We start from the raw sequence: 13,589 nt of genomic DNA on the forward strand, positions 1-13,589 counted from the left end.
AAACTCCCACTTCATGACATCACAAGGTGGAACAGAGCATTTTGAGCTTTGGAGATGTGACAGACTAATAAAGTGTTACTCAAACATGTGTGAATGAAACAAAACACAAAAACAGGAGGTAACAACATTATAACACGACTTAAACCTCACGAGAGTCGACTTTACATAATATTGGAACTTTAATCCTATTTTTAAGCTACTAAACTTTAAAAAACACCATGTCGTACTAGTTCTTGGTGAGTTTTTATCATTTGCTTGTATGAAAAACTCTTCATTCTCTCAGCTCATGCGTTTGTGGCTCATATAACCTGAGTAATATATAAAGGCTGAACAAATAAAGCCCAAACATTTGAAAAGTGCTGTGTCTCTGGGTTTTTACTGCACATTATAACATTACAGGACGGTGCTCGTGTTGAAACTCTGAAGCACATCGACCTCACAAGTTCAATCCCAAAGAGAATCCATTTTCGCCTGTAAATTCCCTCCTCTCTCCTTTATTTGATCATTGTCAGAGTTACGGCGGATTTCTCAGGTCGTCTGCACAATATGAGCCCAGTTTGCCTTTTCCACACCTGAAAATATATCACAATGTTGTTTGGAAAATGTGACCAGCGCAATGTTTACTGTGAAAAATGATGCAGAAATATGTGATTAAAAGAGTAAAGTGTGATATTTCTGCACTGATATTGGTGTTTTGATCAGGACAAAATGGATTCGTATCAGAGAGAATCGACACGGAGACTGAGAAGAAACAGCAGAACTCTTCAGGACATTATTCACAAAGGGATTCACGAGGCCGCCCGGGACACTCCTGTACGTACACGTTTACTTCACCGTCGTGTTCTAGTTGAGTTTAAACACAAAAGACCTGGATATAAATTTTTTCCGTGACAGATTCCTGCTAAAGCCGGAAGAGATCCCAGAATGATCCACTCTGTCGCGAGTCTGATCCGAGCAAAGAGCAAACTGCTTCTGTTGGAGAGTCCTGACACTGTGGAGATCTACAAGGTCAGAACAAAGTATTCAGTACGAACGCTTAAACATGTACTGCAGTAACGAGCTGAAATGGATTACAGTATGTACTAACTGTGTTTATGTGTGCTCCAGTCTGTCTGATGTGTGAAAGAACAGGTTTAATCACTTAAAGACTTCATAGTTCACCTGTCAAAGTTCTTATCTTCTGTTTAAATGGTCTTTTTATTCTATATTTATCAAAATTTTGTACTGTATTTTCCAAACTATGCGTCGCTCTGGAGTATAAGTCGCATCCCTGGGCAAACTATTAAAAAAAAGTGACACTTATAGTCCAAAAAATACAATAATATTCCATTTATAAAAGCTCTTTTGCATCTTAATATTGTAAACATGACACTAGTTTGCACAATAACTGTCACCGCTGCGTTGACTTTTATTTATTTTGTACTTTACATTTGAAAAACAAATTTCAAAGTGTTTATTTAAAGTTATTAACGCCAGAGCAACGACGCAAACATAATGCAGTCTGTTCTCTGAATGTGTAGAGACAATAATCTAAATCTAAACCAACAGCTGGACGATCCTCCACTTCGCTCTCGGCCGCTCAAAGATGGCGTTTACCTGCCGGCGATCGCTGCGAAGGCGTCCAGTCTGACCTCTCTGCGGGGTTTAGGCTTAGGCCCGCTCAGTCAGTCCTGTCCGTATCTGTACGACAAACGGCGAGGCTCCTTTTCCTCGGTCGCATCTCAAAGGACGGGACAAACGAACGGGAAACAGGTAAAAACAAACACGCAACAACAACAAATAAAACAATCATTAAGATGGAGTATATAATTATAGTATTTTTCCTCTTAGAATACTTTGAAAACTCGAAGAGAAGCCAAGAAATCCAATGTGACCGTGTCCATGACCTACTTAGGACAAGGCCGGAGGAGGACGTCCACTGAAGTTGTTCAGGACGAGCTAAAAGTTCTGCAGCAGGTCAACGGAGGAGAGAACCTGTGTGTGTTCAAAGGCATGGTGACTCCAGGAGGTACAAATAAACTGTTTAAATGCAACAAAATCTATGTGCACGAAGTCAAAATCAGCTTTTTGAGGCATTTAACACAAAATCTACTGTTAAACTGTGGACTTACTGTTGTATGACTGTTTCCGGAAGATGTTTTGCCATTTAAAGTTCTTTTTTAGCCTCTAAAATCAATGAAAAATCTAAAAGCAGCTCCAGAAACTCGCTTCTTTTAGTGGAACAGCTTGTTTTCTCTGTGTCTGTGGGTAGAGTTTAGGGGTCTAAATGACGAAGTGCACGTTACGATGGATAAGAACGTACAAATGCAAACAAATATTACACGATTCAGGCCTAAAACATCCCCTGGTCCCTATTAACTGAAATAATAAAACACAAACACTATAAAAACACCTGCAAAACCCGAGATAATAAGAAGTTAACTGATCAAATGAATTACCCCATGATTATAAATGTAAACAAAGCATGTGCAGATTAAACAGAGCTGAAGTTCATTATTAGAGCAGACTCAGAGGACTCATTAAGGCGTGACACGGTGTATTTCTCAACATAAGGGCGATTAAACGTATATTCTGTGTTTTAGGCTTAATTCCGTGGGTCCAGAGCGGCTCCTGTAATGACGATGTGCTCAGTTACTCCACAGTGACTTTCACCGACGGGACAGAGGGGCATAAAGCCGCTCGTCTCAGGACAGTCAGGACTTTAATTATAACATTATTCTGAACAGTGATAATGTGACTCACTCCACTGAAGTGTATATTTTTCAACAACCGCATTAGATTCACCGTAATCTCGAAATTGCTTTTTGAATGTGTGAAGTTGGTGAAGTTATTTTTGTTCCACACTATTAAAGATAAAGTGACTCGTGCGAGATTTACGGCATGTTCTAAAGCTGTTATCTGCTCAAAAACAGACCTGGAGTTGTGTTTTATTTCATTAAGCAACTCTTTATTATTACTTCTCCAAAGCTCAAAATGCTCCGTTCCACCTTGTGATGTCATCAAGTGCTAGTTTTCAAGCTAATAACTACTTTTTACCGTTAGTTCAGTCGAGATAAGTGGCAATTCCAGGACTGAAATGATCCAAATGATTCTAGAAATGAAGGTGTGTGGAGTTTAAAAACACAGTGGAGCACTTCCTGTATCGCCACATGATGACATCACAAGGTGGAACAGAGTGTTTTCTGTCTGAGAGAAGAGCTCAGCCTAAATCTGCAGGGTTTGTGTGTTAAACATGTGAGAATGAAACGAAAAAACACAACTCCAGGTCTGTTTGTGACGAGGAAACATCAGAAAATCGATGATCAGAAAACACCATTTTTAGTGTATTTTTATCAGTTTAATCACAACTATTCTGCCATTCTGCTCAGAATTTTGGCCTTATTTTATTTTATTTGACTTATTTTTGCTGTGATTGTGGCACTGTCTTTTTGAGAAATGTAACCTGTTAACGCTTAAGTCTTTTTTAATGTAAAAACACAGCGGAGCACTTCCTGTATCACCACACAATGACATCACAAGGTAGAACAGAGTGTTTTCAGTGTGAGAGAAGAACTAAAGCTTAAATCTGCAGGGTTTGTGTGTTAAACAAAATAACACAAATCTAGATCTGTTTTTGACGAGGAAACGACATTAAAACAGATCAGAAAATAGCGTAATATTGTCGCTTTTAATGCTCCTGAAAAACATGTTTAAAGACACAGTATGTAACTTTCTTGGTGGAAATGTTATTACTTTGCCTGTAGGTTTTGACGCTATGGCCTTAAAACTTATTTCAAGACAAACATGGCAAGTTACATGTCAGATCTGCATGTTTTTTTATTTATATATATAAAAACTGTGATTGAATAGAGGCAAGATAGTCACGTTTAAAGCCATACTGTGGAATATTCCAGGCAAAGCAGGAACAACTCCATGGAGACAAGCTGCTAGAGGACTCGTCACTGTAAAAACGACCTTTATTTTAAACCATAAAGTCCCGCAGCCTCTTTCAAACAGCAGAATGTCTGTTAGTGCAGTGTGTAGATTCCTCTCATTACATAACCCTCTGGACTGTCTGTATCTTATGTTTTCTCTGTTACGTATTTTCTTTGCGTCTTTTAAGTTTTATTAGTCCGTGAAAGTCTCCCTCCCGCTCACGTCTCCTTCCAAGAAACATACCCCTGAACATACACACTGCAAACACCCACTGGGACGTCCTAAACCCGGATAAACCTCCTGGATGTGTGCTGCTTCAAACACAAAACAAACCGTGCTGTGTTTCTGCTTTATGTTTCAGAACAGTTTCAGTTTATTTCCCAGAGACACAGAGGTTACCCCTTCAGCGCCACCTTCTACGTTAACGGGCTCATGGTGGCGAGGATCAGCTCGTGTTGTGAGTATCGCTACACCCCGGGTTTCCAGCAGGGCAAGAAGAGCAGCTTCAGACTGGCCTGGCTCGCGGGCGGAGTCCCCTGTTATAGGTCAGACTAACTCCACTTTCTCAACTGATAATGTGTTTTTTTACTTTAAAATATGAGAAAATGTATTATGCAAACCTGATTTCAATGTGTTCTGGTTTTCCCTCATCCAGATCTGTCACAGTATTTACTAAATCAACTTAGCAATAACCATTTTTAGGGGTTAGTTTTTATCGTTTGGCTTTTTCTTTGCAGTAACGGGATATTTTTGGTTATTTCTTTCTGTAATATAATCAGATTTGAGCTGTAGAACCCGGGGCATCTGACGTTGTTGTTTGGCGGTGCAAATCTCTTAATGTGTTCATTTAAATCACATGTGTCAAACTCAAGGCCGTGGTCCAAATGCGGCCCGCCACGTCATTTTATGTGGCCTGCGACAAAGTAAATTAAAATGTATGACTGTTTTAAAATGTCAGTTTATCATTAGATACACAGTTAAACAGACGTTTTTTCACATCTATGCAAATCCATATGCAATATTTGTAACTTGAATAAATAATAAAGAAACGCTTAATTAACAAGATTCAAAAGTAGTTGCATTTATTTTACAGTAAATTTGGTTACATTTAGCAACATTTATTTGACAGTTACATTTTGTTGATGTGGCCCTTTGTGAAAATGAGTTTGACGCCCCTGATTTAAATCTACGTTTGCTTTGCCGTTTTAAATGTAGTCAGCCCCTGTGGCGATTTATAAAAGCGAATATCGATGGAATTCTTGGTGGAAAGCTATGAAAGCGCGGTAAAAAAATCTTTGTTAAAGCTTTGGGGATCCATTTTAGAGGAGGCCCGTGCCCGTGTTCGATTAAAAAAGTTGAATTCCTACGTTGGATCTGAACTGTAGAATGTTAAAGAAATACTGTGTTTTAGATGAAGAAATGCAAACTTAAAGAGCGCGTTTTACGCTATTTTGTTGTTTTTGTTTGTTATGATGTTGTTTAATTGTCAAAAACAGACCTGGAGTTGTGTTTTGTTTCATTCTCACTCGTTTAACTCATAACCCTGCATATTTCGACTGAGAAAACACTCTGTTCCACCTTGTGATGTCATCATGTGGCGATACGTTCCAGCTCAAACGTGTTGTACTTTATTCAAATAGTTTATTCACTCAGGTCAGTCCAAGTTTAAGTTCGGTTTATTTTGTTTCAGTCGCCAGAAACGTGTCGTCGAGGGGTCGGATGAGACGTAATGTAAGATTAGCTCCACGAGAACAAGACGTGACGAGATTTATTTTATGTTCCACCTTGTGATGTCATCATGTGGTGATACAGGAAGTGCTTCACTGTGTTTTTAAACTCCGTACACCTTCATTTCTAGAGTCATTTGGATGATTTCAGTCCCTGGAATTGCCAATCTACTACTGAACTAAAGGAAAACTACCACTTGATGACATCACAAGGTGGAACAGAGCGTTTTGAGCTTTGGAGATGTGACTCAAACATGTGTGAATGAAACAAAACGCAGCTCCAGGTCTGTTTTTGATGCGCTAACAACATTAGAACATGACTTAAACCTCACAAGACTCCATTTTGCGTAATATCGGAGCTTTAAAGATGCCGCGTGTCCAGAAAAATGACCAAACTCGTTCTGTTTTTACTTCTCGACGAGGTCACACCAGCCTCTCATCAGACACAAACTAACACATCTGTCGTCATAAAAACAACTTCATGACAGCGAAAGGAGGAGAAACCCGCCTCTACTTCAACAGTTGCAGGAGTGTATATTGCATGACACGGGGGAACAGTGTTTGAGGTGTGAGCTGTCAGCCCGAGTCACACTGAAAACTGATATTTCATGTTTTTCAGATGTACAAGCCTTCGAAACAAATATAGCTCCTGCCAGCAGCTGAGCAATGGCACAAAAGAAAACTTCATTCTCCCTCCAGAACAGGGCCTTGGCCACGGTACAAAGGCTGGAAATGAGGGTCTCATTTTTCCAGTGCTTCCAAAACCTCATTCATCAGCAGTTTCTGGTAGGTCTAACTTTTTAATACAGCCTCTGTTCAAGAAAAGTGTGTGGAGTAGAAGTCTGAGATCTGTTCATATCAGCACAAAACAAAAAACAGATAAATTAATTAAGAGTGCTGTTTAAACCATGTTCTAATGCTCAAAAACACACCTGGAGTTGTGTTTTGTTTCATTCACACATGTTTGAGTCACATCTCCAAAGCTCAAAATGCTCCGTTCCACCTTGTGATGTCATCAAGTGGTAATTTTCAAGTTAACTCCTCCCCCTTTTACCTTTAGTTTAGGAGAAATCGGCAATTCCAGAAGTTGAAATGATCCAAATGATTTGAGAAATGAAGGTGTGTGGAGTTTAAAAACACAGTGGAGCACTTCCTGTATCGCCACATGATGACATCACAAGGTGGAACGGAGTGTTTTCAGTTGGAGAGAACTCCTTAAATCTGCAGGGTTTGTGTGTTAAACATGAGTGAATGGAACAAAACACAACTCCAGGTCTGTTTTTGACGAGGAAATAGTGTAATATGAGCCCTTTAAAATTAATTTCTGTGGTCGAATTATAGCCGTTTCTCTGTATAATTTCTATCTATAATTTCTCCAGCACTTTGCATTTCCACAGTTTGTTCAGAGCCATTAATTGTGTAAAGTTTAAATCTGTTAAAGCACAAAAAAGAGATGATTAAAGTCAAATAGTCGCTCAGTTTGCTCAGTCTAAATACAAAAGATTTCAAGATTATTCGGTTAATCGATTATCGTGATTATTCAAGTCACAATATTGGTTTATTTTATCTAAAAGCAAAAATATGTGATTTCAAAACCCTCAAAAAGTTCATGTAAATGTGCTTTTTTTTAAATCTGGCTGTTTGTGTCACATTCACTTGACTTTATTGTTCGAAAAACATGATTTCACAAAACTGGACACGTACGAGGAATCTGAAAGAAACTGAATAAAGATGTGCATTTGTTGTTTTTGTGTGTTTGTTTGTTGTGTGCGTTTGTTGTTCGATTCTGGTGCCAATAATGTGAATAATAATCGTAATAATAACTGATATTGTGATGTTAATGTTTATTTTTAGCTGATGTTGAGTCCTGTCCATCATCTCCGCTCTTTTTACCTGCAAAACCAGAGAAAAAAGCAGCCAGACGAACCAGAAAACAACACAAAAACAACAACGAGAACGCATCTACGGACAACGATGAGCAAACGGCGACCGGATCCAGTAAAGCGTCGGAGAAAAAGAGGCGTCGCAAAGCTCAGTCCCGCCGAAAACGCAGCAAAGACAAAGACGATACTAAAACTGCGACGGATAAAAGAGAAGAAAAGAGACGAGGAAGTGAAGAAGAAGTGTCGAACGAGGAAGAACGAACGAGCGTGGAGACGAAACAAAACAAAGAGCCAAAAGAGAAAACACCAAGTTTTATCCAACCGACACACACTGCACAACCTGCACCGACGCAGCAAACGACGGAACACAGACCTCCAACGGAAACAGTGCAAACAGCGCCACCGCACAGGCCGAGCGCGCCACTGCAGCAGAAACAACAGACGCGGCGAAACACGACGAGAGGAACGCACGGTGAGAAAACAGTCAGGACGCTGCGAAAGAACTTAGGCTTTTACGTCAGGGTTTTACGTAACAATACTCAAGTGAAAGTCAAAGTAGGGCTGTTACGTGTTACTTTAAAGCTGCACTGCGGAACACTTCCTGCTCGCCTCTGTGGAGATGTTATTGCTTTGCTCAGAATCTTCCACAAACTTCACTGCGGATCATAGATTGTGTGTAAATGTACGGTGTGTATATAAATGGATATAGCTAATCTGGTGCGTTACAAACAGGAAGTGATCGTGAGCGCGCTTTCGGTTTCATCGACTCTCGCTTCAGTTCTCTTTCTATTGAAAAAAACATGTCGCCTCTGTCTGTAACTGCTGCTGCTACATGATCCTGGGGGTTTTTATTCAGCTATTTTGTCCAAAACACAACATTAAAAACAGACAAATCCAGCGTCTTCTTTCCCCGAGGTTTGATTGACAGTGTTCCTAAGAAAAGGGGCGTTTATCTTCAACAGCCTCACTCCTGATTGGCTCTTTGGTTGCTATGATACTCACGGTCGGAATTCCAAATATAAAACGCAGCTAAAACTGCTCTAGCCTTGACGAGCTTCATTTGACTGAACGCTGTGACGTCGCACTAACTCAGTCACTTCTTTATACAGTCTGTGGGCGAGAGCGGGATTACACAATACATGACTTTAATGCTATACCATGGAACATTACGGGCAAAGCAACAACATCTCTACAATAAAACCAGAAAAATTACATGGTGTACGTTTAAATCTAGTGAAAAACGTGTAGGATTTTACTACCTCTCTGTGTCAATGAAATAATAAATGAACGTGAAAGTTGATCTCATTTACAACATTTACAGCAATAAAATATATTTGTGTTAATATATTTATTTTGGAAAACTGGATACTGCCACAAACGCAATTTAATAATCTGGAAATTAACTTTTACACACAGTCCTACACCTGTTTTTAATGTTTTATATGGACTTTTATACATAATTGTTGTTTACTTATTGTATTTTAAACAAGACATGCATGAAAAAGAGTCTAAATGCTCTAAAAATAAATAAAAAACACAAAACAACAAACTCGACAGCTTTTATAAACATGTAGTAATATATGTGAGCTAATAGCATTTCAGGTTAAGTTCGGTTTGTAGAAATGTGCGTAAAGTTTAAAGCTGAACTATAACACTTTGACTGAACCTATGTTAAAGAAAAAGAGAATTAGACACAAATATCAAAGCCCACAGCCATCGAAACCGTTTGAACACACGGTTAAGGTAAACACGTGTCCATTTTGAAGATTCTCCGCAGGTCGAGAAAGCTCTGACTCAGCAGAAGGTGAACGAGCAGGAGGAACACGGATCAAATGAGAAAACCAGAGCTGCAGAAAGACAGAGAGACTTCTATAAAGAATGTGTGGAAATGAGCGCGGCGCTGGAGCGGGGCCCGAGCAAACACAACTGGTTCAAGGCAAACAGTGAGTAAAGAAAACGCAGAGGCAGACTGGAGTCCCCCGCAGCGCTCGAACTGATTTACATATACACTTAAAACACACGAGGCATGTAATAAACAATGGCAGCTTGGGGGGAAAGATGGAGAACCTGTCAGAGGGTCGACACACACGACGAAAATCACAGCCCGCAACTAAATATTATTATTCTGACTCTGTACAGTTTCGTATTTTGTGCATCTCATTTCTTTTCTTAAAGTCTTGGAGAGGTGCCGACTTCAGAAAAAGTTGTCGTCGGGTCCCAAAAGCCCCGGTTCAGACGTGGAGCTGAGTGCAGAGAGTGAATCTGTGCAGCCCGAGGAAGAACCTGAGGAGGAGGAGGAGGAGGAAGAAGAAGAACCTGTCCCAGAACAAGACCTGGAGGCTCAGGTGTGCGCACATATGTGACCTGAACACCGCACGTTTGGTTTTATAGAAGCGTGTACACATCATTAGTATGGAAATGTTTGCAAAGAGCTTTTTATTAGACATCTGCGCAGCGTTAAGAGCACATGCCCCACGCAACATGTCAGGGGTTTTAAGGGGCAGTTAAATCACGACGGAAAGAAAACAGTCTTGAGCAAACGCTGAAACGAGAACCGATAATATCAACAAACATTTAGGTCAATTTGTAATGGACCAATGACCAGTTTTTTGGGCCGATCCTGCTTCCTAAAAATGGAAGATATTTCAAAAACGAGACACAAATTGGAGACTTTGGTGCCACTTTAATGATGTGGTGACAAACATTTACACTCACACCTGATCCTGTTTGTACTTTTTTGTTTCGTTCTCGTGAAAAGAAGAGTCTGAGCGCTCTCATCGGGATAAAGAAACACGTATCGCATTCGTTTTGACCATGCTGCCTGCTAATCCTCCTGAGTTTAGCGTATAATACACATCGACGCAGTATCGTTACACAATCATCCCGCTCTTAACACTTAGAAACAGTACAAAAAGTTCCCCACAATATAACAATGAAGCAATTTGGTAAGTCTCTAAATCTGACAAACGTGGCTGCAGCTCCACAAACCCACAACGAGCTTTGACTTGATCTGCTGTAGCCAAACGATGCTTCAGTGTTATCAGGGACAGCCAGGCGTTTGGCTCGTACCGACATTCTGCTGAAAGACGCTTCTCACACAGGCTGAAAAATTCCTCAAGGTCTGAGCAAAGTGGCACGGTGGAGGTGGCCGGCAGCCAGACCGTACGTCTCCCGGGACACTCAGGCTGTCCCAGTGTTTAGAGAGCCTCCTCCACCTGCTGCTCTCGGCCTGGCACCGGGCTCAGGCTAAACACCGGGCATCTCACCACTTATGCTAATAATGAAGAGTGTGAGGCGTGGAAATCACAGGGACCTACAGTATATTTGTATTCTACTTGCACAGTGTTGTGTTTTACTGTCTTTACGCTCGTTTTGCATCTCAAAGTATCTTAGATCTACTTTAATGGTTCAATTTAAGTCTATTTATCAGATACAGCTATTTATCTTCATTTTTATTGCATATTTCCATTCTCCTGCTCCTGCAACACTTAAATTTCCCCATTGTGGCTCAAATAAAGGTTCTCTTGTCTCGTCTTGGCTGATCTAGGGTTAAATCACTTTATTAATATATTGTTTTTATCATGACTGGAGCAAAAACGATCACCTCAATTGTTCCTATCGCTGTGACTTTCTGCTTTTTTGAGTCTCTTCTTGGGCCAAACCACTCCCCAAAATGACAGCTCTGCTCCGACTCCTCCGTCATTTTGCGTTTCTGTGGATTATAGGTGGAGGCCATGATTACGGTGCTGAGGACGTGCGACGCCGTGGAGCAGCTGGTGCTCAGGAACACGGCCCTGACCGACGACCTTCTGCTGAGTCTGGCCGGAGCTCTGAAGATCAGCCCCTCTTTGGTCACGCTGCTCAACCTCAACCTGAACCTCATCGGGCCGTACGGCGCGCACATCCTGCTGGAGGTCATGAGGGTCAAGCCCCACATCAAAGCTTTACAGTGAGTCTCCCTTTCTTCTTTTGTGGATATAATTAACTGCTCTGTGTAACGAGAACATTCACAATCTTGTATTAAACGTGATATATCTGGTGTTTTATTGCTCAAAAATACATTAAAAACCTGCATTCTCTCCTTAGATCTTACCTGTGTCTTGGCGTATTGACATTACCTGATTGTTTCCATGGAGATACATAAACATAATGCCATACTGTGGGAAATTCCAGGCAAAACAATCACATTTTTAAGGATCCAATCAGGCGACAAACCCTCCACATTGTGCACATTTTATATTTAGCAACATTTAGCCAAAGAAAAAGGAAATGTGCAAGAATCAGCAAGAGAAACAAAGACTGTGATCACACACTTCTGTTTTACATGTGAATATTGTACCGTTTTATTAAGTACGATGAGATTATGAATGAATGTGGTGCAATCAGAATAAATTTTGAGTCATTTGTAATAGGGCGATTTTGGAATTTGGTGCCACGATTATCACGACCCACGATTATATCACGATAATTAGGGTTAGGGTTAATTAAAACTGTTATGGATATGAATAATTATTACTTTAATATTAAGTTATATTTAAACAGCTGTTATAGTATTGCACTTAAGTGAAAACAACAATGATTTTGGAAGAGAAAATCACGGAGAAATATATTTTTTACAAACATTTTGATGATGTAACAGCGATGATCTTTGTTGCCGATATCCCATCTCTAATTCTAACAATAATCTAATAATTTATATGATTTTAACGTGGACAAACCGTGCTACTTTTCTATTTCCATGTTTATTTCTTCATGTTTTCCTTCTTATTTGATAATCACACTGACATTTTCGTATCGTCTTCTTTCCTCAGTTTGTTCGGGAACAGATTTCGGGACCACGGGCTGCAGACTTTACTCACCGGTGTTGTGGAGCTACAGGAGCAAAGCGCTATGGCCGCCGCCGCCGTCCAGCAGGCGTTACTCTTACCCCCAGAGCACGAGGCCTTCGTGCAGCAGGCCATGGCCGCTCTGCCCTGCGACTACAGCTCTTTCAGGGTCTTTGCTCTGGTTGAACTGGACGTTGGAGGAAACGGTTTGGGCAGCGAAGGCGTTAAACTTTTAGCGTCTTACATGAGGCATCACTCGTATTTGCGGTACTTGGGGCTGGCGCAGACGAGCGGAGCCGACCTCGCCGCGTGGAAGGAACTTTTCGAGAGCTTGAAAGAAAACATGTTTCTGACTCAAATCATTTTAGACGAGAACAATTTGGGAGACCCCGGGGTGAGACTGTTGGCCGAGGTGCTCGCCGTGAACGTGAACCTGCAGAAAGTGGATCTGGACGGAAACGGCATCAGCGACGTGGGAGGAAACGACATCATGGGGGCGCTACTGAGCAGAACGCAGCTCCCTCTGAGGCACCTGAGTCTCAACGATAACAACATCAGCGCGGGACTCGTGAGCCGCATCCAGGAGCAAGTCGACGAAACGTGAGAGAAGTGTGGAATGTCTCAGCGAACCGCCACGACCTCCGTCTGTAACCGAATAAAGCCAGCTGTCAGAGGAATCGTAAAATCGTGTTTGTATTTGAGGCGTGAGGGAAGAAAAACATGAGTCATTTCACCTGTGTGACCTGTTAAACTTACACACGCGGGTCCTGTGTTCGTAAAACTGGGTGGGCAGCGAACATGTTACGTCTGAGTTCAGCTGCTATAGGTGCCAACCCGCCCTGCGCTGTTGGATAAAGACTCTGAGCTTTTCTTTTTTTTGCACCGTCTTTGCACCGTCTCCACCTCTCCTGTCTACAATTTATAATTTTACATCCACCTTTGCACCTTAGCAAAAAGGTCGTGTGCCGTTCATTGATTGTTTTGACGCCCCTGACCCAAACAAACCACTCATATCTTCTCTATTAAGGATGTTGTAGCCGTTCGCCGCCTTTTCGTTATCTTCACGCCGATTCCTTTCACCTATTGATCTTATCAGTTTGTGCTGTTGCAGTTCACGACACAAGAGAGTGAATATCTGCCTTTTTTTTTAATGTTATTTCATATCAAGCGTCCATCAACAGCACCACTCTGGAAATACCTGCCTTTGATCAAAACGTTGTCAGAGGTAATTATCTTTT

General features: G+C 41.1%; 1 protein-coding gene across 1 annotated transcript; it reads left to right on the plus strand.

The window, feature by feature from the left end:
* The first annotated feature begins 708 nt into the window (after positions 1–708).
* Positions 709–13,136, plus strand: LOC129456530 (uncharacterized). The gene is made up of 11 exons (XM_055224255.1): positions 709–813; positions 895–1,008; positions 1,549–1,752; positions 1,831–2,008; positions 4,277–4,460; positions 6,262–6,428; positions 7,497–7,997; positions 9,292–9,468; positions 9,701–9,870; positions 11,251–11,474; positions 12,337–13,136. Exons 1-11 carry the CDS (start codon positions 709–711, stop codon positions 12,953–12,955), a joined length of 2,643 nt encoding a protein of 880 aa, XP_055080230.1. The 3' UTR covers positions 12,956–13,136.
* Positions 13,137–13,589: the final 453 nt, after the last annotated feature.

The sequence above is a fragment of the Periophthalmus magnuspinnatus genome, chromosome 9 (assembly GCF_009829125.3).
Source record: "Periophthalmus magnuspinnatus isolate fPerMag1 chromosome 9, fPerMag1.2.pri, whole genome shotgun sequence".
In the NCBI taxonomy this organism is placed as follows: domain Eukaryota; kingdom Metazoa; phylum Chordata; class Actinopteri; order Gobiiformes; family Gobiidae; genus Periophthalmus; species Periophthalmus magnuspinnatus.